We start from the raw sequence: 25,336 nt of genomic DNA, 5'->3' as shown, positions 1-25,336 counted from the left end.
GCTGTAAATGTGCGGCCCCTCACAGCCCACCCCCGGGCTGTCTGCAGTCATGTCCTTGTTTCTTAACAAACATCGGTCTTGGTTGGCTTTGTTCCTTGACTTAGTGACCACCTGCCCCTTCGAGGGGGAGCAAACAGCGTGTGCAGGACACTCGGTAGTCATCTGAGTCAGTCTCCCACAGCCGGCCCCGATGTGTCCCGCCAGCCAGACGAACGGTGGCCTTCAGCCTTGTGGTTTCATTCTCTCAAGGCTTGACTTGGTAATTTCCTAAAACTTTGATAGCTTTTAATTAATAAGCAACTTTAAGCTGTTTTATAAAACATTTTTTTATAGCAATTTTTAGTCGGGGATGCAAAGCACCTCCCTCCCCCCACTTCCCGGACTGTTTCCGCCAAGCCCGTGTCAACCACACAGGATAGCAATGCGTTCCTGGCCTTGGGCCCCCAGGGGTGGCCCCCAGGACCCGCCGGCCATCTCCCCACCTGTAGTCACCATGGCCACGTGGCCCGACACACAGCCTGCACCCCAGCCTCCCTGCACGCCTCCAAATGACAAGGAACAGCACCAAAAAGAACAAGGAAGGCCAAAACGTTTAAGTTATTAAATCAAATATACAGAGTGATTCATTTAATATGTACATATTTACAAAAACGCACTTTCACGAGGAGGGGGCCGGGGCCAGCAGGTGGGCAGCGGCCCGGAGCCCACGGCAAACGCTGACAGTTGCAAGGGGAGGGTCTGTGTGAAGGCACTTGTCACGAGCTTCGATACTGCCCCCGTCCCGGGGAGAACAGAGCAGTCGGGAAGGGCACTTCCGGAAACACAGTTGAAAGATCTCTACGGTGGGTGCTCCAAGCGGGAGCAGGCAAGGACAGCGGGCGGAAGGGACCAGCCAGCGAGCCGGCCAGGGTTTGCCCGCGGGCCTCGGGCCATGCCAAATACAGCGGGCCCCTGCAAGAACCTCAAGCCCCACTGCCCACCACAGGTGCCAACAGCCACAGGCCATGCCACACTCCACAGGTCCCACCGACGGCCATGGGCCACACCGACAACCGTGGGCTGTGCTGTCAGCCACAGGGGGTCCCACCGATGGCCACGGGCCACTCTGTCAGCCACAGGTCCCACCAATGCCATGGACCACGCCAGTAGCCTTGGGTTGTCCCACCAAACGCCACAGGCCACACTGACAGCCACGGTCCCACCAAAGCCATGGGCCACGCCAACAGCCACGGGTCCCACTGGCTCTTTGGCCTGGAGCCACTGAGAACGCCAAATGAGGAATAATGAGGAAGATTCTGTAAACAGTGCACCACCTCTGGCAACAAACAAACAATCTGGTGAGGACACACACACCCTTTGCTCTCTCCTGACACGCGAGTGTGACACACAGAAACGTTACAAAAATAGCAACTACCCGAGAATACTCCATTGTTTCCCGCCTGACAGTCCTCGAATAATTTATACAAGGTCAAAGAAACGTAGAAAATAAACATTTGTTTTTGGTTTTTGGTGTTTTTTACACAAAATAAAGAAACTATGCACACGGCCTCGGCCTCCTACGGTCCGGCGGGTGGTGTGGCGCCCGGTGAAGGGTCCTGGGTCCCGTCCCAGCTGCTGGCCCTGCCCTACTCCTTGCCGGCGTGGCGTAAGTCACTGATGCTCCTGACCGCACGGTTGTCCACTTTGGGGCCCGAGGCCCAGCAGGCCGGCCTCCCGGGGGTGCAGCTAGAGTCTTTGGTGAATTTGTGCGAGAGGAACTTCTCGGCCTCCAGGCAGTCCCCCTCACCGCGGCCGGACTCCTCCTCCTCCTCCTCCCGCCCCCCTTCCCTGGGGCCTGCAGGCCCGGGCAGCACCTCGCCCACCCTGCGCGGCGGGGCCGTGAAGTTCTTGCACGGGTAAAGCACATCTTTGTGGCCCCCACACAGGCCTCCGCCACCCAGCCGCTCGATGGGGTTGCGGATGGGGTTCAGGGGGGCCCACTGGTTGTTGGCACTCTCCTCCCGCGGCAGCCGGCTCCTCTCCCGCTCTTTCCTGCGCTTGCGGGTCCACCACACGCAGATGACCACACACGCCAGACACAGCACACTGAACACAGCGCACAGGACCGGCACCAGCAGACCTGGGGGGGGGGCATGAGAGGGCTGGCCGGGTGTGGGGGCCGGGCACATGCCCACACCTGGATGCCCCGTCCTTTGGCTCCTGAGGAGGAGGGACCCAGGGGAGGGACCCAGGGGAGGGGCCGGGACGGTAGGTGCCACGGGCGGCCACCGGCGGGGGCAGGGCGGAGGACCTGAGAGCCCCCCCCAACCTGCGCTCAGCCTGGCCCTGCCGCTCTGAGCCACGTGTGCCGGAACAATTCCCACTAGGCCCCCAGACCCCCTGCTCACCCACGGAAGAGCCACCCACGATGACGGTCTCCACTTTGACCTCGGTGACGGCCAAGAGCAGTGAGCTATTGCCCCGCTGGGTGATGGCGGCCACGATGGCGTGAGCTGTGCTCTGGATGAGGCTGCTGTCGGGCAGGTCCCTCGCAGGGCTGAAGGACTATGGCAGAAGACCGCGCTGAGAGGCCCTCCCTCACTGCAGGAGCTGCCTGCCCCACACCCGGACCAGGGAGCACCGAGGCTCCCGGCCAGCTGCCGAGAGGGAGGCAGGTGACTGCGGGCTGGGGGCCCCCGGGGCTTCTCGTGGGGAGACTCGCCGGAGGAGAGGCCTGCAGGAGGCCTGCCCCCAACCACACGGTTCAGGGGAGGCGGGTGTGGCCTGGCCCACCCTGACCCCCTTGCATTTGGGAAGAACGCAGCTGTCCTTCCCAGGCAGGCACCCGGCCCCAGCAGGCTGCACCCAAGGGCTCCAGGGCTCTGTACAAGCTCACCACCCCCAATATCTGCCTCTGTCTCAGTGGCCCCTGGCAGCCCAACAGCAGCAAGCGGCCGGTGTCCTGAGAATCTGCCCTCCCTTTCGCCCTTCTCTCCCTGCACTTCCCCAGGGCCCAGCCTCGTGACACTCACGGTTACCCGTTCACACCTGATACCCACCCAGGGCCCAGAGCAAGGCCCCGAGGACGCCCACTCAGCCACATGGATGTGGTCCGGACCCCACATCCCAGGGTGACCCGAGCCAGGGGCACCCTTCCTGCACAGACACTGGGGGATACAACACAGGCAGAGCAAGGGGGCCCGGTGAGAACGAAGCATCACCACCTAGAATCTCACCTGGCCCAAGCATCCACCCCACCTCTCCGTCTCAGCCCCCTGGCTCGGACTCTGGGTTCCAGAAGAAGGCTCCCACCCCCACAGCACTGATCCCGGGCCTACAGCCTCCCTCATCCCTGTCCAGGAGAAACCCCACTGCTATACCCTACTGCGGTCTACCCTGGACCCCGGACATTGGCCTTCCTTCTCCGAGCTTCCTCAGCCTCAACTGCTGCTGCCTGGGGGGCCTCCCACAGCTCCAGAGACCCCTGCCCAGAGCCCTGGCCTCCACGGCCTCAGACCCCAGACCTGAGAAGGGGTGGGAGCCAAGTCCGATGTCCCAGCTGCCACTCCATCGACACTGCCTCTGAAATCCCTGTGCTGGAGAGCTAGCCCCCGGCAGCTCCAGTGACCTGTTCCTGCGGCTGAGCCAGGCCTCCTAGGACCTCCCCCTACTGGCACCTCCACCCGCAGTCTCCCTCCATGCCTCGTGGGGCACCGCCCCTCACCCGCAGATAAGCTTTGTCTGCCCTCCGCCAGTTGTCCCAGACCCTTCGTTTCAGATGGGACAGGGGACCTGACCCTGCACCCTTGCTCCCATCTCTCGAGAAGCTGACCCCACTGACTGCCAATGACCATCTCTGCCAGCCCAGAGCTGCCTCCTGGTCCTCCCTGCCCCGTCTCAAACATTCCTATGCCCCCTCAGGCCCTCCCACCTCTGCCTTCCACCCCCTGCCAGGCTGGCTGTACGTGCTGGCCCCACCGAGCTGCACACGTGCCCAGCCTGGTCCCACCAGCCCCCGGGGAGGGCACAGGGTGCGCCGGTCCCCCAACATACAACCATACTGGAACCGAGCCCTGGGTCCCTGGGTCACCCTATGCCCCCAAGCACCTGGGGACAAGCCTGGCCTGGGCCTCTGTCCCCAGCACCTCCCAAGAACGGAGACCGGATGGGACTCTGGAAAAGGGGAAGTAGGCAAGAGTGGCCACCCGTCAGCCCAGGACTCACCACAGCCACCTCGACCGCACTGGCGCCTGAGGACGGCCGGTCACAGAGCAGCACCAGCAAGTGGTCCCGGGCCACCGCCCTCGTGGCCGGTAGGGCACGGATCCCAGAACAGATGGCGCCCACAGTGGTGCCCTGCACAGGGACGAGCGGCACGTGAGCGGGATCCTAGGGGCCGTGGACCTGAGGCTGCCCGTCACACCTTACGGCCCACGAGGAGCAGGCCAGGAATGCAGGGGACCCAGGAGGGAGCTGACTTCCTAGTGTGCTCTTGCACGCCCCCCCAAGACGCAGACCGCCACCACCAGTCGGGGTGGGTGGGGCCTGGAGGTGCCCCCACTGCCCGGTCCTCGCTGTCCTGCCAGAAGGAGCTCTACGCAGGCCCGAAGGGGGAGGGGGCAGGGGGCCTCACCTAGTGCTGAGCCCTCCTTCCCGGACTCCGAGTGCTCACTGGGCTCAACCCTCCCTCTCGACCCCACAAGGCCAGGCTCCCTGAGCAGTTCCTCAGGCCATCGGAGTGGCCGCTCTGAGAACGGATGGAAGCGTCGGGGTTCTGCAGACACTCAGTGTGCCCAGCATCTGGGACCACTCACCTGCGGCACCTGGTCACGGTCGAAGTGCAACGTGAGGCGGGCGCAGTTGTTGTCCAGGTGGCTGGAGCGCGGCAGGCACAGGGTGCTGGGGAGCAGGGGCTCCTCGGTGCCACACTCCCCCCAGGCCGCGCAGGGCGGCTGCAGGCACTGGCCCGGGGCCTTCTCTTGGCACCGCTGCCCTGGCGGGCACTGGGCACTCAGGGTGTCGGGCCGGCCGGCCAGCAGACAAGGCTTGCGCCCACACCACACCTGGGTCAGGCACACACGTGGGACAGACGCAGGCACACGCAGACGAGGACCCACAGACACACATGGGCACCACGCAGGAGAGAAAGACGCGCTTGGGGTCAGCAAGGCCCAGGGTGCCCGGACCCAGCACGGCCTCCCAGGACGGACTCAAAACCACAACGGACCCCCACCAGGGCAGGGGTGGCCCGAGGAAGGACAAGGCGAGGCAGGGCCCCTGCCGGCAGCTTCAAGAGCCTCAGCAGGCCGTTCCCCCAGCTGCACAACGAGAAGGGTCTGCTTGTGCCCCAGGGCCCTCCTCGCAGAGGCAGCGGGCGCGTCTCTCCGCAGCGCCCAGCGGCAGCCCCCCCGGTGCTGCAGGCAGGGCGCGGCGGGGCGCGGCGGGGCGCGGCGGGGCGGCTCGCGGGCGGCCGCTCACCTTGCTGCATTCCCGGCGGCCGTCCACACAGCGGCAGCTGTTACAGTCTTCCACCCAGGAGCTCCCGTGCGCGAAGGGCACTCCCTGTGACCAACAGGGCCTCCCAAAGCCAATCACTGTGGGGAGAAAGAGGAGGGGGGCATCTGCAGGCCGGCCCTGGAGACCAGGTCCTCCCCACGCCCCACCAGCACGGCCCCCCCCCGGGCGCGGTGCCCCCCCACCTACCATCCTGGCACCGTGGGCCGGTCCGGCCTGGTGGGCAGCTGCAGTGATAGCCGTTGATCTCGTCCACACACGTGGCCCCGTAGGCACAAGGCGAGGACTGGCACTCGTCGATGTCTGCAGAGAAAGTGCCCGGCTTAGGGGGCAGCGAGGGAACAAATGCCCACACGCAGGGCCCAGAGGATGCTCGGGCCAGGAGAGGAGACCCCTGCAAACCAGTGGAGCCCCCGACAGCCCGGGCCTTGGTGTGCCCCCCGGTGGGCCCCTCAGGGCCTCTGGGCCAGCCAGCACCGGCTCTGTCTGTGGTCGAGGGCGTTGATGAGCACCTGCCCCGTCCTCCACGCGCCTCTGGCACAGGGTGGGCAGGAGCCTCCGGGGACCCCTGCCCTCACAGGGCAGCCCCCAGCTGAACAGAGAGAACTGCTGGCGAGGCCCAGACTAGCAGGCGGGCTGGGAGGAGCCCCCAGGGCGGGGCCCCGCGGCACCCCCCTCCCCGCCCAGGCGCCCCGGGCCCCTCACTGATGCGGCAGTCGGGACCCGCGAAGCCAGGAGCACACTCGCAGCGAAACCAGTTGATGCCATCGACGCAGACGCCACCGTTGTAGCTGCAGGGCAGAGAGCAGGTCTCAGGGAGGCCCCCCCACAGGCCGAGCTCCCTGGGGTCAGCCGGCCTCCGGGGCCGCCACTCACCAAGGCAGGGGGTTGCAGTCGTTCGTATCTGCATGTGAAAAGAGAGAGAAAGGCTGGCACCGCATCCACCCACCCACCAACCCCTGTGCCAGGCCTGGGGGGCACCGTCCACACCAGCCCACTGACACTGGGTGGGGAGGCCAGGAGCAGCTAGCTCCAAGAGGACGGGTCACGGGTGTGCCTATCCTGGAGAATGCAGTCCATTGGGAGTGGGGGGGCCGTGAGGGAGATGAGGGGCAGAAGTGTGGCTTTGTAGCCAGTGCCTGGCATGGTGATACAGGCCAGGACTCACCAGGAGTAGGGGTGAGGCTACAGGGCTAGGCACGGAGATCCTGGGGTACAGCGGGGCTTTAGCGGACAGGTGCAAGGAGAAGGACCAGGGAGCCAGGTAATGAGGCCCCAGCTCCTACCCCACAGGCCTGCGCCCATTCCCCAGGGCCTCCCTCTGCAGCCCCCCACCCACAAGCTCACTGTGCGTGCAGGTGCGGCCCTCCCAGCCGTCCCGGCAGATGCAGGAGAACGAGTCCCCGCTGCCCACGCACGTGCCCCCGTTCACGCAGGGGTTGGGCAGGCAGCTACTATTCTTGGCTGTGAAGGGGGAGGGGAAGAAGAGAGGCTCGTCGTCGGCCTGTGGGCAAGTGCGGGGCCTCCGATCGAGACCCCAAGGCGCCAGGGCATGCGGGGCCGGGGCGGGCGGCCGGGCAGTCCGGGGAGCGCAGTGCCCGCCCCGCCCGCCGCCCTCCGGGCCCGCTCACGCACCGATGGTGCAGGTGCTGCCCTTCCAGCCCGGGGGGCAGGCGCAGCGGAAGGTGTCCCCGCTGTCGTAGCACGTGCCGCCGTTGCTGCAGGTATACGCGTCGCACTGGAACTCGCCTGTGGGCACACGGCCGCTCAGTGCGCAAGCCCAGGGCGGCGGGCGGCCCGGCGCGCCAGGGCCCGGAACACTCACGCGAGTGGCAGGTCTTGCCCTTCCAGCCGTCGTCGCACGCGCAGTAGAAATCATTGACCAGGTCGTAGCAGCGGCCGCGGCTGTGGCAGGGATCGGGGAGGCAGTCGTTGGGATCTGGGGGCGAGGACGCCGGTCAGCGGGGTCGCCGGCGCTCAGGGAGGGTGTGGGCGCGGGGGGGGGGGGGCCGCGGGGAGCGACAGAGGGGCGGGGACACCTGCGAGGCACCGCCCCCAGCCCAGGGCCCTTCTGGGCACAACCACCTGGAGCTGGGCACGGGGACCGAAGGGGCAGCGCAGGCCCACTCACTGGTGTCGCAGAGCTCGCCCTCCCAGCCGCTGGGGCAGAAGCAGCGGAAGGCGTCCACCTCGTCGATGCACGTGCCCCCGTTGCGGCACGGCTGCCCCAGACAGTCGTCGATGTCTGCGGGAGGCGGCGGTGAGCAGGGCCGCGGGGGGGGAGGGGGGGGTGGTCCCGGCCGGCCTGCCCCGCGCCCCCCCGCCCCCCCGCCGCGCAGCCCTCGGCCACTCACTCTCATGGCAGTAGGCGCCCGTGAAGCCACTGTCGCACACGCAGGAGAAGTTGCCCCCGGGCAGGCTGACGCAGTGTCCGTGCGGGCCACACACGCCCGAAGGGGTCACGCCGGCAGCTCGGGGCCCCGCCTCAAACCCGCAGCCGTCGATCACTGCGGCACACGGGGCGGGGTCAGCGCGCCCCGACGGCTGCCGGCCCCGCCCCCACAGGTGCCGGCCCCGCCCCCCCGGCTGCAGGCCCCGCCCCACCTCTGCAAGCCCCGCCCGGACACGGCTCCCTGGGTACAGAGCAGTTCTTGCCGCCCATGTCGTCGGGGCATGCGCAGTAATAATCGCCCTCCAGGTTGTAGCAGCGGGCCCCGTTCTGGCAGGGGCTGGGCTCGCAGAAGTCTATATCTACCTGTGGGGCGGGAGCATCTGTGAGGGCCAGAGGGACTGGGAGACAGCCACGCCTGGTGTCCCTCCGAGGAATCCTGGAGGCCCAGGCCCCCGCCCAGTCTGCACACCCAGGCCTCTGCTGCCAGAGCCTGTAGGACCGCCCATCCGAGACTGTCCAGGCCCATCAGCTGGACGGAAACACCTGCAGGCCACCAGGCCCCTCCCGCCACCGAGGCGGCCCACTTCCTCTGCCTCCCGAGGCAGCATCCGGCCTTCGCCCCTCCTGCTGGCAGGAAAGCCAGCTCGTGACCCCCTCCCCAGCCAGCACAGCCACCCTGAGCCCAGTCTGTGGGGCTTTCCCAAAAGCGTCCCCACCAGGATCCACAGGCCCAGGAGGAACTTCTACCAAGGGCCCCAGGAGGCCTGCCAGTCAGGAGGCCTGCCCCTGGTGCCCCCTCATCCCCAAAGGCCAGGGCAGGTCAGAGGAAGATGGGGTCATGAGGCACCAAGGAGCATCACCAACCCCTACTGGGACACACGTGCCAGTGCGGCCCCACACACCCTTGGGCACCCCATCCCACCCCAGGGCCCTTCTCTGACGCTGCTCACATGCTCTACTGCATTAAGATCCTTCCGGCCTCCTGCAGCCAGCTGACCTGCCCTGGCTCCTGGCCCACCCCATCAGGAGGCACGCGTCATGACAACAAGTGACCCTATGACCCCCCGCCCCCACCCACCCAGGGCTCTGACACCAGGTCTCCATCCAGAACCGAGCCCAGGATACTCTGTAAGGCCCACCCCGACTGCAGCCAGTCCCGCTTGCTGGGGTGGCCTGGGGACGACGGTGCGCCCCTGCAGCTCCTGGGGCAGTGGCCCGGGGCCTCACCTCGCATAGTGGCCCGGAGGTGCCCTTGGGGCAGTGGCAGTAGAAGCCGTCCACCAGGTCCTCGCAGAGGCCGCCACGGCAGGGGCTGCTGGTACATGAGTTCAGCTGCAGTTCACAGTGCCGGCCACCGAAGCCCCGCGGGCACACACACTGGTAGCCAGGCATCAGGTCCTGGCGAAGGGTGAGGAAAGGCCGGGGGGGTGAGTCTCAGAGCACCCCCCCGGGGCAGCTCCCATGCGTGTGCAGGGCAGGGCAGCTGTGTCTTACCTTGCAGGTGCCACCATGCTGACACTGCCCACGGCAGTCGTTGACGTCTGGGGACAAGGGGCGGGGTCACCGACGGGGTCCTTGCGCTCCCCAGCCCGGCCCACCCGCCGCCCGCCCACCCGCCCATACTGACTGATATGGCAGTTGACGCCCTTCCAGCCCGGAATGCAATCACAGTAATAGCCACCAATCAGGTTTTTGCAAGAAAAAGCATTAAGGCACGGCCTCCCTTCACATTCATTGGCGTCTGTGAAGGAGACAATGGGAGCGAAGGGGCTCAGCCCCACCTGCGCCCAAGCCTGGCACCCACAGCCCCAGCACCGCCAGCAGCAGCCGCCACATGCAGAGCAAAGTCCAGGCACACGTGTGCCCCACGCAACCCTTACCCAGCTGGCAGGTGGCCCCCACCCACTGCTCGGGGCAGATGCACTCGAAGCCATCCACCTGGTCCACGCAGGTGCCCCCTGCCGCGCACGGGTTGGAGGCGCATTCATCGATGTCTGCGGAGGAACACAGCAGGAGGCGTGGGGGCGTGGGCCATATGGGGAGCTGGGTCCGTGGGGGGAGGCAGGGCCGTGTGCCTGTCACTCCTGCCCTGACTAGCAGCCCCACAGCTACATTTGTGGAGTCGACCACCCTGCCCCCTCCCCACTCCCACACCCCCTCAGATGCCGGGCTGGAGCCCCCCCACACTCGTGGGAGTGAGACTCACCAAGTGCACAGGTAGGTCCGCTCCAGCCTGATGGGCAGTGGCATTCAAACCCGGAGGGCACCTCGTGACAAGAGCCTCCATTGGCACATGGGTTGGAGGCACAGGCGTGCTCAGCTGCATTGGGAACCAGAGGCAGGGGCGGGGGTTGGGGGTGCAGCAGCACCGGCTCCCCACCTTTCCACGAGTGCTCCTCCCCAAGCCCCTTGAGGCCCCGGGGCAGGGGCCAGGGAGTGCCCACTGCACCAAGAGGCCAGAGACATGGGGCCCTGCCAGCCTCCCTGGGCACCAGCCCAAAGCCAGTAGCTGGCCGCCGACGTACCCCGCTCACAGTTCTTGCCCGAGTAGCCGTCGGGGCAGGCGCAATGGTACTGGTCAGGCTCGGCGTTGATGCACGTGCCCCCATTGGTGCAAGGGTGGTGGCTGCCACAGTAGTTCAAGTCTGGGGGCAAGGGTAGGGTCCTCAGATGCCGGGCCCAGTCCTCGCTCCCCACCTTCCCCAGAGGGCATCCTCTTTCGGGCTGGCTGCCCGCCACCAGCTACCTTTGTTGCAGAGTAGACCACCCCAGTTGGTCTCACAGTTGCACTGCCAGGGGTCCACGCAGCTGCCGTGCACACAGCCAGGGTACGGGACACACTCATCACAGAACCGCCCCTGCCAGCCGTAGCTGCACCTGCAGGAGGCCCGGGAGTGTGAGGCCTGCTGGGGGGAGGGCAGACTCCAGGAGCCGTGGCTGCCGTGAGGGTGGCTCGGGACGCAGGCGCGGAGTCACGTGGGCCTCCCCCAGGGCTGGCGGCCTCAGCCTTTGAAGCGGAGCAGGCCCTGGGCCAGGCGGGGGTGACGGTCCCGCCAGCCAGCCCGCACCCTCACGGGCACTTCCAGGCCGCTGGCCTCGGATGGCCGGCCGCAGCTGCCCAGCCACTCCTCCCTGAGCTATTTTGGGACTCACCCCTGAGCAGGGCCCCAAGAGCAAGCACCGAGAAAGGAAGGCCCTGCCGGGACCCCGGGAACAAGCGTGCCAGCCCTAGCTTGCCAGGTGCCACCAGGGCTGGGCGGCACCCGGGGCCGGGCAGGCTGGCAAGACATCAGGAGAGGGCTCTGGGCTCAGCCCCAGCTCTGAGACCTCAGGCACCGTGTGTGACCCCACCCGGAACCCAAGGACAGTAACTTCTCTCTCCCCACGGAGCCCTATCAGGGGCCCACCTCACAGATGGGGACACAGAGGCCCACAAGCTGCATCAAGCCGGCTGTGCAAGAGGCCCATGCAGGGCCATTCCTGCCCCAGGAAGAGTCACCACTCCCTGGCAAACGGCCTAGAGAGGCCTCTTGGCTCCAAGGCCACGACCCCAAGGCCTGGCCCTGCCTCCAGCTATGGGCCAGGACTCTCTCTGGGAAGTCCTTCAGGAGGAGGCAGTCGGCTGGGGCAAAAAGGGCACCTGGGCCACTAATGCAGGTCCCCCTCCAGGTGGGGCCAGCCTTCCACGGGCCCAGAGCTCAGCCCGACTGGGGGGCACTGCCGTCAGGAGAAGGAGCCCATGGTCCTGCAGTGGACTCCCTGGGGACAGCAGGCTGCCCTCCAGGCCCTGGACAGGCCCCCCAAGGGCCCCTTCCTAGAACTGGAAGGTGCTGAGGAACAGGACTGTCATCTAGGCCACGTCCCTTCCATGCGGGCACCTGCTATGTGAGTTTATTTCTGTAAAGGAAAGAGCCATGGCCCTTCCTGGGCTGCCCCGAGCCCCACAGCCAAGGGCTGCTGACAGGCTCAGCGGGCAGGCCCCAGGGAAGCCCAGGCTGAAAAACGGCTCCACCAGCCCGCCCCAGACATTCGAGGAGGGGCCACGCACACAAGGGCTGCGCATCCCCACCGGGAACCCTCCCTCCAGGTGATGTGAGGAGACCAAGGCTCGGGGCGGAACCGTGACAGGCCTTGGGTCACCCACCAGGAAGCCACGAGGCCAAGCACAGCGCCCAGATGCCTGTGGTCCCGAGGATGTGTTCTCAGCCCTGGGTGGGGCAGCCCTCACCAGGCCCCACCTCCCCAGCCTCCCTGGCCTGTGGCTCCAGAAGCCCAGGGAGGAGGCGGCAGGAAGGCAGGGCCATCTCCGCAGCATCCGGTGGGGGGTGTCCTGTACTGAAACCTGAGCCCTGAGCCACCAGCGGCAGCTGGGCCTCACCCTTCGCGGTGGGCGGGGGCGCATCTACGGCACCCCACCGTCCACACCAGCAGGGGAGAGGGAGGAGGGAGACCCACCTCTCTCCCACCCTCCTCCCAGCCGGGCGGCTTAGTCAGTGGCCCTCTCGGCTGCAGAACCCGCATCAAGGTGGTGCGTGGCACTAGGGGGCAGGGCAGACCCAGCCCCTCCGCACTCACTGCCCCGGGGGCCCGTCTGCCCAGAGTCCCCAGGCTCACAGTCATCACACAAATCAGACGGCAGGGCCGCAGGGGATGGTCCTGCTGCAGGCATCCAGCCAGCCTGGTACCCACCTCTGCCGCCCAGGATAGGGCGCTTGGGGGTGCCTGCCCCCCAGGACATGAAGCCACCCTGGGCCAGGCTCCCACTAGGTGCCCCCTTACCCCTGCCATGCTCCCTGTACTGCCCAGAGGCCCAACTTGTCTGAGAGATGGCAGTAGGGTGGCTGGGTCAGGGACCCCCTCCCCACTTCCAACCTCTGCCCTTGCTGGCAAAGTCTGCTTCCGCCTCCCTGCCCCGGGGCTGGCCAGGCTGCTCTTCGTGCCACCTCCTAGGCCAAAGCCACCACAGGACACGCATAGGGGTCCCCGCCCCTCCCTTCCTGTCTCCCGAGCCAGCCAGCTCCCGAACCAACACTGGCTGACCCCGAGGCAAATTACTTCGCTTCTTTGGGTTCAATGTCCTTGCTGCAAGATGTCCATGACAGCAAACCCACCCCCCAGAGTGAGGTCCTGGGGTCAATGAGCCCCACGGCTGGGGCAGGACTCCCTCGCCCCTCCCTGCTTGGCTGACAGGTTGCAGCCCCTCCTAAGGATTCACTGAGAGCATCCACCTGTCCCCCAGGCCCCGGGCCATCCTTGTGCATCCCTGGAGCCCACCCCGGCTTCCACACTGTACCCCTCACCTGCTCCAAGCCCAGCGCCTCCAGCTGCCCAGCTCCCCTACACCCCCCAACAGGCAACAAGCTCACCCACAGCTCCCAGCCCCCCACCCTACCCAGGCCCTGCTCAAGGTCTCCAATGGTTTCCCCTGCCTGCAGGAGACACCCAGACCTCTCACTCTCCTGGTGCCCCCAGCCAACACCCAGTCCGGCTTTCTCATATCGAGGTGACCCTACAACCCCCAGCCTGTCCACGTCATCTCCCGGTGTCCCTATGACCCCCAGCCTGTCCTTTGTCATCTCCCGGTGTCCCTACAGCCTGTCCACGTCATCTCCCACTGACCCTACAACCCCCAGCCCAACCCGTGTCATCTCCCGGTGACCCTACGACCCCCAGCCCAACCCGTGTCATCTCCCGGTGTCCTGAACCCTCAAGTCATCCCGTGTGTGGGCTCCTTGACTTCTCCTCTCCATCTGCCCCTGGCCTGGGGCTCTAAACCCTGCCTGTATGCCACCAGCTCCCCACCGTGTGTCTCGGGTCCCACTGACCCTCTGCTTCGGCGGTGTCTCCCAGGACTGAGGACACGTGACCCCCAATATCACCTCCCTTGCTGTGCCCTGCCTACTCCGCTGAGGCCATCTGGCCTCAGTCACGGCACCTCTGCTGCTCAGCGGCCCTGGCAGGAAGACTTGGGTTCCTCCCTGCCCCCCAGCTCGTCTTCCCAGCCCCGCTTCCAACCCACTGCAGGATGCCTGTGGGTCAGCCCACCTCCCCATCCCCTGCTGGTCATCACCCACCACCTCCCGGCCCTGCAGCAGCCTCCCAACTTGGCTGTTCCCACATAGCAACTGCACTGTCCTTCCACCCCACCCCTCCAACACCCCTCTTCTTTCCTGGGTCCCACTCCCACACTCGGCCTCTCTCTGTCCCCGCCCGTGACATGAGCCCCCGTGCCCTCCGTGCCTCTTGTGCTCTGGGCACCCGTCTCTGGGCAGCTCCTGGCCCCAAAGTTAGGTGGGATGGCCCGGGCCACCCTCCCCGGCCCCTTGCTGCACCATCCCGAAGGAACTACCTGCATCAGCACCACCCAGGCACCAGGACAGGTGTCTGCCTGTGCTGACTCTCAGCGGCCGGAGCAGGGAGCCCCCAGCAGGGCCAGGTCCCTGACGTCCAGCTCAGCCTCAAGACCCGCTTCTGCTGAGGGGGCCCGCGAGGGCAGGAGAGGGGCCAGCGGCGCACTTACCTGCACTCCCCGGGCACGGCGCAGCCCCCATGGAGCAAGTTACATCCTTGCTTGCACACGGCTGCGGACAGAGGGGACCGTGTGAGGCTTCCGCGCGGGCCAGCCGCCCGGTCCCCCGCCCCCCGCGCCCCTCCCCCGCCGCACCCCCGCCCGGCGCCCCGCCCCACCTCGCGTCCGTGCCGCTCACCCTCCCTGCACTCCTTGCCCATCCAGCCGTCCATGCAGGCCTTGTTGCCGTACTGGTCGCAGGTGTAGTGGCCGAAGAAGTCGTTGCGCGGCCGGCAGAACTTGTTGCAGGTGGCGCTGTAGTAGTTCTCATCGCAGCGCACGCGGATCTGCAGCTCCAGGTGCGCCACGTGGCCGCTGAAGTGCAGGCTCTTCCAGCGGTCCTCGGGGTTGATCATGCCCGCGTGCGACACCCGCTCGATCAGCAGCTCCTCTTGGGGGGGCAGCAGAGTCAGCCGGGCCAAGGCCACCCTTCCCACTGGGGCCACGGCATTGGCCGGCACAGAAGGGCTGCTGTGGCCAGGGCGGACAGGCCGCGGAGCAGGGGCAGCAGGGACACTGGCCGGGCCAGCGCGGGGGGTGCAGGGCTATGTACAGACCGCGGGGGTGCACTCACGGGGCTGCCCTCCCTCTCCCTCGGCTGCGACTCCCTGTCCACAGAGCGCTATGGCCCGTCCTCAGACAAGCCACCTCTCGGCGCCAGACGCGCGTGGGACCCGTGCTCCAACAGCCCCGCCTCACTTCAGAGGAACCCGCTAGAGGGTGAGGGGACAGGCTGACCACCCTGGGCACACACGCTCTTAAAACCATTCCCAACGTCTCCGTACCCATTTGGGATGTTGCCGATAAAAGGCCGAGGAATGCGGGCCACTTCAGCCTCCCGCAGCACTAAGCAGAAGCCCGGGGAGACCACCCGCTCCGGCCCTCCCTTGGCACAGCCTCGCACCCTGCACCCGCCCCCCCCCAACCTCTCTGGCCCAGCTGCCTGGCTGGCTGTCCTTGTACCCACCTGGCCCCCTCTGACCACTGCCCCCCGCCCGGCCCCTCCAGGCCCCAGCATCATCATCAGCGGGGCGTGGGGCTCAGCCTGCCTCGGCACCCACGTGACACTGTCCACGAACACATCCATCCCTACGGTGGCCCCTCTGTCCTGCCAGCTCCTCGGGCTGTCCCTGACCCCTCTCTCTCTCACAACATCTAGCCCAGCAGTAAGCCCCACGCTTCTGCCTCCAGAGTGGCCAGAGCCCCACTCATGCCACAGGCTGCCCCTGGGCCCAGCACCCCACTGCCTCCTGGAGGCACAGCAGCCTCCACACCGGCCTCCATCCCAGCCCTCCAGTCCACCCTGCATGCGGCAGCCCGAGCAGTCCAGCCTCCCGGAAAAAGCCAGCATCCTCACGGTAGCCCACGCAGCCTCTGCCACCTGACCTTGGCCTCACTAACCTCGTCACTCCCCCGCCACGCAAGCCCACGCTGCTCACAGACACACCTGCTCGCTCCTGCTGCCTGCACTGCTCCTCCTGGTTTGTCCACGGAGACACCCTCTGCCCTGTCACCACAGGGCCCAAAGACCCCCATGCACAGGCTGGCCAGCCAGCATGTGAGCCTCAGGGAAGGGCCATCGAGCCCCACATTCCAGGACAGGCCGGCAGAAAAGGGGCCACAGAGGCGGAGAGTGCCTCAGGGGCGCCCAGTCCACCGTGCGCCTGACGTGGCCCCAGGAGAACATGCTCATCAGGAGAACTGCACAGATGAAGCCAAGACGGAGGTTGCACATACAGGCACAGCTCTGTAGATCACACACACAGCAGAGCTTCCGAGCAGCCAGGGCAAAGAGGGAAACCGCACACCAGATCCTTGGGGGCGGGCGCAGCCTTCCTGGGACCTGGGCCCTTGTCCCCAGCAGGCAAAGGACCAGGAATCTGGCCATGTGCATCTCTGTGGCTGTAGGGGTCAGCCTCTCTGTGCCCTGAGGGGGGGCCTGCAGGCAGAGCCCACCCCAGTCACCCAGCTCCCAGCAAACTCACCATCTGGGGTGGTGTCATTGTCCCAGTCCCAGGCCTCCACAATGAGGGTGAAGGAGCGCTGCAGACACGGGGAGTGGGCAGTTAGGGTACCGGCGGCCCCTGCCTGCCCCACCCACCACAACCCAGCCTTGGCCACCACCCTCCACCATGCCCCCTCGCTGCCCCTGGGTGGCTGAGGGCTCCTCCTCCTCTAGGCCCACCCCTACCTCACCCCTCTGCCCCGAGGAGCAGCCTCATGCCACATCCCAACAGACCCCAAGATGACCCAGAGGAGGAGGCTGCGCCTCCATGTGACGGAGGCTCTGGGCACTTGAGCTCCTGCGGCCCCAGCGGCCCCCACCTAGCCGGCTGGACCGGCTTGATCAGCACACAGAGGGAGAACGACCCAGGCAGAGCAGGGGACTGAGGGCCCGCACAGCCCAAGTGAGCGGCCACAGACCCGGGTCCCCTAGGCGGCCTGGGCCTGCAGGATGGCCAGTGGGCGTCCCCCTGGGCACCTCACTGGGGCCTGGAAAACGTGAGGTCCTGCTGCTAGCAGAGACTCAAGAGGATCGAGGCCCTGTCACCACCCCAGCTGCCCCCCCAACACTGGGCACCCAGGGACGGAGGGCAGAAGGCACAGCCACCACAAGGCCCCTGACCGGCCCATGCTCCCATGCTGCACCCAGGCTAGAGCAGGTGCCCAGTTCAACGGCACGCAACCCACAAGCCTGCCTCCTCCTAAGAACAGAAGGGGCGGGGAGGGGCCCTGGCTGTGCAGATGGGGAAACTGAGGCCCAGGGACTCCCCACTCCCGCCTCCCAAGACAACGTGAGGGGGTGACATCACCAAGCAACCTCAGGACCACCCTCCCCGTGAGAGTGACCAGAGCCCGCAAGCGGCCCCGCCCTGGTCACTCACAGGCACAAGCTCTGGCAGGAGGGGCAGCCTCCCCTACGCGAGCCGCTCAGCCCTTCCCGACCAGCCGTGAGCACGCTGGCCACCCCTCCATCCGGCCCTGGCTGCCCCGGGTTGGGGGCCCACAGCACAGGGCCACCTGGGTGGCCACAGGCCGTCTGGCTTCCCACCCAAGGGGGGACCGCCCCAGCGAGGCCAGCCTCATCCCCGCCCTCGGCGCCCCCCATCTTCTGGCCCTTGCAGTATGGCCATGCCGGGGAAACCATGCTTCACAGCCGAGAGTCGAGTGCTGCCGCCGGAGCCGCTCCCCGAGCCCCCCAGTCTCCTGCTGATGCCCAGACCCAGGCCTTCGGGTCCTGCCCTCGGGACGCTGCAGCGCAGACAGGCCCCGGCCTCCCTGTACCCCGGCCCCACACTAACCACACCCACAGCCTCCGGGTATCCAGAGCACGGCCCTCCCTTAGGGACCCTCTCCTGGTCCCCACCCCAGGCCTGCGACTGTTCCCGCAGCGAGACAGCCCCAGGACACACTGGCCCACCCTCAGCTACACGGGGCCGTACCTTCACTGCTGACCCTGCCCTGAGCACAGCCTCCCAGATGCCCCCGGAAAACCCACAGGACCTCACAGCCACCCGGGGGCCCAGGCGGCAACCCAGGGCCCATCCGCAGCCTTCTGGAACACTCCCTGCCGTGTCGGGCTGGTCCGGGCTCCTCGTCCCACTTCTCGAGTCTCCGGTCAATGCATTCCCCTGGCCACAGCCAGGCCAGCTCCCTGCGGCCGGGGGGGGCCCGACGGCCCCCGGGGCTTGCCTTCCTCCCAGCCCCACAGCCCCTGCCCTGCCTCCCCCTCGGCCTGCCCACCCTGCCCCTGGGTCTTTGCACACACGGCTCCCCCCCTGTGCCAAGAAGGCCTCCCTCAGGCCAGCCTTCCCCGCCACTCCCGCCACTCCTGCTGACGGCTAGAGGGTCCAGCTCCTTCCCAGGCCCCGCCGCATTCTTCCACTCGCGGAGCGAGCACCAGGCGCGGCTCTGTTAGTGGATGAGGCAGCGGGGACCCAGGGGTGAGGTGCTGCTCTGAACAGGCGTCAGGGCCTCGGAGAGGGAGAATGCACTTGGGACAGGTGGCACAAGCGTGGCAGGCCCACGGGGCTGGAGGAGCAGGGACGTGAGGACAGAGGGAGCGGGGCAGATGGCGCACGGTCGCCAAGGCCGAGCCGAGTGGGTGGCTGCCGGTGGGTCTGTGAGGCTGGGCACAGGCAGGCGCAGGGGCCGCGGGCTGGGCACGAGAGGACACCAGGGGGACAAGCACCTGGGCTTCAGGTGAGTGGGGAGCTCCTCCTGGCTCCCAGGAGACCCCATGCCAGCCACTCAGGTAGGATTACCACCACCTTCGTCCGAGCCCCGGGCTCCAGTTACCTGCTCCCACAGGATGCGCACCCAACCCGCCCACCCCAAAGGGCCCCAGCGCCCGCCAGCTGGGCTCCCCACACACAGACAGCAGGAAGTCATCCAGGGAGAACCTGAGCTGGCAGGCGCACCTCCCCCAGCGCTGGGCCCCCAGCCTCCTCTCCTCCCACGGGGCCGGCCTCCAAGACTCAGTTTCCCCGATGCAAATGGCAACCTCCGTTCCTGTGCTTCCTGACGCGCGTCCTCGGGCCAGGACAGGGTTTTGTCAACCCAAATCCCCAGACGGCAGGAGAGGCAACAGGCCTGGGCTGGAGGCCTCTTCGGTGTCCTGGGGCTCCAGGGATGGGGCCGGGGCAATGAGAGCTGAGCGGGGACGGCTGAGGGCATCCCTAGTTAGCACCCAGAGGAGCTCCTCCCGGGCCAGCCTCAGCTGGGCCACCTGCCTGCCTGGCCGAGAGGCCCGCCGGGCGAGCTGGCCTGAGTCCCTGAAGGCCCAGCCGCACCTCTTCCGGAGAGACTGCCCTGACCCACCTGCACCACAGAGGCGGACCCCCAGCCTGACCCCCAGCCCAGACCCCCGAGGCCAGGTCCGACGCTTCACGGAAGACAGCACAGCAGCCCGAAGACACGCAGATGGTACAGGGCGGGCCTGGGACCTGTGCACCACACCCCAGGGCCTGGGGCGCGCCATGGCCAAGAAGGCCCAGCACAGCCCCCGCTGCCCACTGCCCAAGCCCATGGGCTCCAACCTGGCTTCCTCCCACAGCATCCCGCATCAGCAACCCAGCCCCCCGCAGAGCAGAGCATGGTGCCCGGCGCCAGGAGCTCTAAGCACAGATACATTTCCTGAAACCTGAGCCTTGGAGAAGCCAGGGCCTCTGCCGCCATTGTCCCCGGGGAGAGGGGGAGGGGGCCACCTCCCCCCAGGGCTCGGCAGGAGGAATGGATCACACGTCCACCCCATACAGGAACCCAGACACCCACACTCCACACCAGAGAGCAGCCAGGGCCTTGCCGGGTGCACCCATCCTCAGCCCAAGATCTCCCCACGCCTTGTCACATGGACCCTATAGGATCTCTGTAGCAAAGCCCATAATCTGCTGATACTAGGCATACCTTCCTCACGTGGGGTCCTGGGGATGGGGACCCTAGCTCACCTGGGGTCTGAGGTTTAGGAATGGGGACCCCAGCTCACCCAGGGTCTGGGGATGGAGACGCTAGCTCAGGCCTGGAGATCAGAGATGCTTGTCACCCAGCCTGCCCCCCTGCCCACCCCAACTAGATTACCATAGAACAGCTGAACGAGGCCCTAAAAACCAGTCTCTCCCATCAAGCCCCTGCCACAAACCCTCCGGCACCCCTGTTGTACTGCAGTCTTCCTTCCCAACCCACCCCCTCCAAGCCTAAAGACAAAGCCTCCAGGCCGTTCCCAAGCCCTCCACTGGCTAGTGCAGCCCCTCCAGCTCTGTCCTGCTGCCCCCACACCAAAGCCTCAAACAAGACTCCGGACACCAAGCAGGTGACGAGGCGCAGAGTGGAGTGTGGCCTGCTGAGCCTCAGCCAAGCAGGACTCCCCGCCCCCTCTGGGATGGCATGGGAAGGATGCATGCAGGGGCCCCAGTGTGCCCCAGGGGTAGGGTGAGGTAGTAGGGTGGGGACCAGGGCCCATCCTGCCCTGAGCTCCTTAGGAGGGGCGGGGAGCACAGGCAGGATGGAGTCTCACACCACCAAGGGCAGCTCAGGTGCCCCTGGCCGCAGACCCCAGCCTGGCCCATCTTGGGCTGGAAACTCACAGCTGACAAGCTCCTGGGGCCACTGGCCACAGTAGAGTCAGGCCCCGTGTTCACAACCCACCAGATCCTCCCTAACTGCCCAAAGACGCCACACACACCCCAAGCACGGCCCCTAACGGACTCTGGCCTTCCGCGGGACACCGACGGAAGAGGAGGCGAGGCGGGCCAGGGAGTCAGCCTGGGGGCTTCCCCAAGGCCGAGCCTGCACCCCGCAGCCCTGCCCCCTTCATGAGAGCCCACTGTGGCCCCATTTCACGGGTGGGAAAGCCGGGCCCCAGAACCTGCTATGGCTCAAGGTCTCGGGTGGCTGCACTGTCAGGGTCTGTCCCCACACACAGCCCTCTCCTTGAACCCACGGTGCACACCACAGGGGACACCTATGGGCGGGGTCCCGGGGTCCTGGTAGCCCGAGGCTGGCCCAAGTAGGAAGGGGTGAAGCTCCTGCTGGCCCCTCCCTCAGGACGGGGCCCTGGCTGCCACACTACCCCCCAACAGCCAGCCCCTCTGAGTTCACCACTCACAAGGCGCCCCAAACCCTCCACTGGCTACCTCCCACACCCAGAGGAAGCACACACACACGCTTGACCAGACGTGGTCTCCACCCTGTCAACTGCTGCCTAGGCACCTGGACCTACCTATGAGGGGTCACTGTATTCCTGGGGGGCCAGGGGGAGGCGTGGGGCATCTGTGAGGAGCAGCCGTCCCCCCACCCCCAGGCTGCCTCCCAGCAGCTCTACCCTGACCTCCCCAGCTCCAAAAGCCTGGGCCCGCTCCTCTCCAAACACGGAGCCTGACCCCAACCCGGAACCACACACCATAGACAGCAGAGCCCGTGCGACCAGGTCAGGGAGCAGAAGGCTTCAGGACTGGCCGAGGGCAACTTGAGGGGGTGGAGGTGCAGAGCCCAGACTAGCTCCTGTCCTCCTGCCTCCGGGGGTGTGGACAGGGGGCAGGAGGGGCCGCTTCCCACGCCCTTCCACAGATGCCCCCCTTCCCGCTCCGGCCACTTTCGAGGCCCTCCCCCCACCTCCTACTCCCAGAGTGCAAGCTGGTCCTGGGCCGGAGCCCCCCCCCATCCCCACCCTCCCCCATGAGGCCCAAATGTGGTTTAAAATGCGCCCCAGCTCACAGGACGGAGCTGGACTTGCAGCAAACCGAGGCAGCGTGGCCGCGGGGCGCGGAAATACCAGGGCGCTGGCATCACAAACCAGCTAGGCACCCAGCAGCCAGGCTGCGCCGCCGGCGGGGAGCAGAGAGGCTGAAGCTGCCCCCCAAACACACAGCCGCCCCACGGCCTGCCCGGGGCCAGGACTGAGCCCCCTCCTGGGAGAAGCAGCAGGAGGGGGACGGGGGCGGTCCCAGAAGCTGCTGCCCAGGCTCCCCGGCTCCCAGGAAGGTGAGGGCCTGCCCTGTCCCGTTCCCCTCCCCGCCCCCCCCCCCCGGGGCCAGCCCGTGGGGCCAAGAGCCGTGAGGGGCACGCGCTGGCCCCGCCACATTCCTCCCAGCCTCCCTGCCCCCACCCCCAACGCTGCCAACTCGAGCAGAAAACACATCCTCAGGTAGCGATTTGGAGCCACGCTGGCTCAGGCCCAAGTGCAGATGACAGGCTGCGGGCTCTGCTCAGACCTGCCTGCTGCACCCCTGTGGGGGCGAGGGGGCTGAGCTTATCCGAACTGCCTGGGGCCCTCCCAGGCCTGCCCCTGCCTTCTCCATCAGGGAAGCACTTCCCACCCAAAGTCCCGAGGTCAAGGGAGACCCCAGAGGCCAGCCAGGCACGCAGGGGCGGCGCCCAGGCCAGAGGGGACCCTGGCCATCCGCCCCATAGCTCGGAGCTCAGAAAGGAGCAAGGATGGGGTAGGGGGCAAAGCCACCTGGCCTAAGCTTAGGAAAAGGTGTCTAGCCTAAGACTCAGAGCCAGGGTTGGGTCAGGAGGGCCCAGCCCCCCACACGGTGGGTCCTCCTGGCCCAAGCTTGGCCAGCTGGGCCTCAACTCCAAGCCTCCCCGGGACCAGGGCACCAGGTGGACACGTTCCCGGTGCTCCCCGCTGGCTGGTCCTGCCCCAGTCCTCGGTGAGAAGGTTGGGCTGCCAATCGCAGCCCGGCATGCTATTCCAGGCCCTCCTCGCTCACAGATCCTCTCCCAAGCCCACCCCGGCCGTCCCCGGCCAGTTCCTGCACACTGGGGTACCTCTCCGGGGTCTTCTCCCATACCTGCCCCACCCAGACTTGCCGCAAGAACCTCGAGCGAGGGGGAAGGGGGCAGGCTCTGCTTCACAAAGTGGACCCCCTCAGGCGTCCGGAGGCCTTGACTGGCCCACCCAGATACTTGGGCACATCCCCCTGCCTGTCTGCCCCAGGACAGCCCACAGGGCTGGGCCACATCCCTCCCAGCATTCCCAAGCCCATGGTTCCCGCCTGCCTGGCACCCACCCCACAGCCCCCTCAAAAAAAGAACAAACAAAACGAAAAGCCTACAAACGGGTGATACCATATAGAAGATCACACCAGGGCCCACTGTCTCTTCCCTGGAGCGGGGTGAGGCAGGGCGGGGGGTGGGGGGAGGGTCCCGGGCCGGCAGCAGGGGGTGCGCCAGCACTCGCACACTGGGTCCTCCGGGGCCCAGCTCCCCGGGCGCCAGCCCGAGCTGCCCCCCACCTCCACCCTCGGGCATCCAGGAAACAGCAGGGCGGGCGAAGGCTGGCCACGGGCCCGGGGCGGCTCCGCCAGGGCCTGCCCAAGACCAGCCCCAGCACGCGCGGCGCACATGCCTCCGCGGCCTGCCCGAGCCCCGGGCGCCGCGCCTCGCCGCGCCTCGCCTCCCCCCACCCAAGACAGACACGCGCAAGGAGACGCAGGCACACGCCGCAGGCCGCCGCAGGCCGCCGCGCACGCGGGCCGCGGCCACCACCCCCAGCCCCGCCCCTGCCGCGACCCCCGCGCGCCCACGTGGCCAGGCGCGGACCGAGCCCCACGGAGCACGCGCCCCAGGCCGGCCCGCCGCGCGGCGCCCCCTGCCGGCCCCGCCCCGTCCGGGTGCGCGCAGTCGGCAAGCAGGGCCCGGCCGCAGGTGCCGGAGGGGCGGCGGGCACCGAGGGAGGGGAGGGCTGGGGCGGGGAAGGGGGGCACGTACCGGCCAGGCGAACTGGAAGGGGATGACGACGAGACCGGGGTCCTGGTCGCCTCCGGCCCGGGCCCGCGCCCGCGCCCGGTCCCCCGCGGCGCCCGCCGGCGGCAGGTAGAAGGAGTTGCCGCCCAGCACGGGCGTGGCGCCGTGGCCGTAGCTGCAGGGCCCCGTGGGCGTCACCTTGGCCTGGTACTCCTTGAGGCACACGCGCACGTACGTGTCGCACTCGTCGTGGCCGCAGCCCCCCGCGCGCGTCGTCCGGCCGTCGCCGTCACAGCAGGCGCCGCTCAGCAGCTCCCCGTTCACGTTCCGCAGCGCGCTCAGCTGCAGCTCGAAATAGCCCATGGGCCGTGCCGCCTAAAAATAAGGCAGAGGGAGAGCGCGTGGAGGCGCGGGCCGGGGTCGGGGAAGCCGGGGCGCCGGGCTGGGGGACCCGCCCAGAGCCCCCGCTGCGGCGCGCAGCCTCGAGGGCTGCGAACGGCGGCGCCCGCAGCGGAGCCGCCCGGCCCCGAGGGGCGGCCCGGTGCGCCCCGTCCGCGCCCCCCGCTCACCTGCACGCAGAGCGCCAGCAGCAGCAGCAGCCTCCCGGGCAGGCGCCCCCCACCCCGCGCCCGCATCGCTGCCCCGGGTCCCTCCGCCGCGTCCGCCGCCCCGGCCCGCGCCGGCTCCCCCAGCGCCCGCCTGCCCGCCCTCCGAGCGCCGGCGGCAGCGGCAGCGGCAGAGGCGGCGGCGGCGGCGGGCGGGGTCGGGGCGGCGATGCGGGCGCCGGCCTGGACGCGGGCCTGGGCGGCGGGCGCGCGGGGCGGCGGCGGCTCGGGCTCGCAGGCGGCCGCTCTCCGGCCCGGCTCCCTCCCTCGCGGCGGCGGCGGTGGCGGTGGCGGTGGCGGTGGCGGCGGCGGCGGCGGCGGTGGCGGTGGCGGTGGCGGCGGCGGCGGCGGCGGCGGCGGCGGCGGGTCCCGGCCTCGGCTCTGCGCGCCCGCGCTCCCGGCGCCCGCAGCCAACAAGTTCGGGACGAGACTGACAGCTCGCTCGCCCATTCGTCACCCGCGTACCTGCATATGCATGAGGGGGCGGGGCCGCGCCGCGGGGTGGGGCTGGGGGGCCGGGGGCGCCCGGCTTTAAAGGCGGCGGAGGGCGCTCCTGCCCGCGCCCAGACCCGGCGCGCGCTTCGCCGGGCTCCCGGGCGGCGGGGGTTCCGTCACGCCTCCGCCAAAGCCGGCGTGCGGGGGCCGGCGCCGCCAAGCGGCCTCCCTTCGCCCGAGCCCCGCCGGGTGTCAGGAGCCGGGGGTGGGGCGCCCCTGAGGTCACCGCCGAGGTCCCCTCCCATCAGTGCGCCGCCGCCGCGCTCCTCGTCGTCCCAGGGGAGAAGCCGCCTCCGGCACAAATCAGGGCTCTGCCCCCACGCGGGGCGGGCGCGGCCTGGGACCCTTCCTTGGGGAATGTCCCCCGCCGCGCCGCCCCTACCGCCTCCACGCCGGCCGCCGGGGGCGCTGCTCCTCTCCGACACCCCTGCCCTCCCGCCGCACGGCTCGCGGGTCGGGCCGCCAGGCAACAGATGCTCCGCGGCGTAAGCTGGGTGCCCGGGTCCGCGCCGGCGCAGGGGTCGCCAGGCCACGCTCTTGCGGGACACCCAGGCCGGAGACTGGGCTCGGGCGGGGACGCGGGGACGCGGTCAG

General features: G+C 68.1%; 1 protein-coding gene across 2 annotated transcripts; it reads right to left on the bottom strand.

Moving 5' to 3' along the window:
* Positions 1-604: 604 nt before the first annotated feature.
* JAG2 (jagged canonical Notch ligand 2) lies at positions 605-24,277 on the bottom strand. Of its 2 annotated transcripts, XM_027572785.1 has the most exons (26): positions 24,212-24,277; positions 23,667-24,017; positions 16,439-16,496; positions 14,593-14,844; positions 14,406-14,466; positions 10,632-10,762; positions 10,411-10,530; positions 10,092-10,205; positions 9,766-9,879; positions 9,513-9,626; positions 9,380-9,426; positions 9,113-9,283; positions 8,098-8,248; positions 7,848-8,000; positions 7,625-7,738; positions 7,319-7,432; positions 7,129-7,242; positions 6,841-6,957; positions 6,370-6,397; positions 6,199-6,284; positions 5,683-5,796; positions 5,458-5,573; positions 4,794-5,042; positions 4,204-4,335; positions 2,388-2,544; positions 605-2,119 (listed from the first exon to the last, which is right to left on the bottom strand). In XM_027572785.1, exons 1-26 carry the CDS (start codon positions 24,275-24,277, stop codon positions 1,626-1,628), a joined length of 3,738 nt encoding a protein of 1,245 aa, XP_027428586.1. In that variant the 3' UTR covers positions 605-1,625. The 2 variants fall into 2 exon arrangements, with proteins under 2 accessions (XP_027428586.1, XP_027428587.1); XM_027572786.1 differs by lacking the exon at positions 9,513-9,626.
* Between the last annotated feature and the right edge of the window lie 1,059 nt (positions 24,278-25,336).

The sequence above is a fragment of the Zalophus californianus genome, chromosome 6, assembly GCF_009762305.2.
Source record: "Zalophus californianus isolate mZalCal1 chromosome 6, mZalCal1.pri.v2, whole genome shotgun sequence".
NCBI lineage: Eukaryota > Metazoa > Chordata > Mammalia > Carnivora > Otariidae > Zalophus > Zalophus californianus.
Note: the sequence above shows the minus strand (reverse complement) of the source record. Positions and strands in the feature narration are given on the sequence as shown.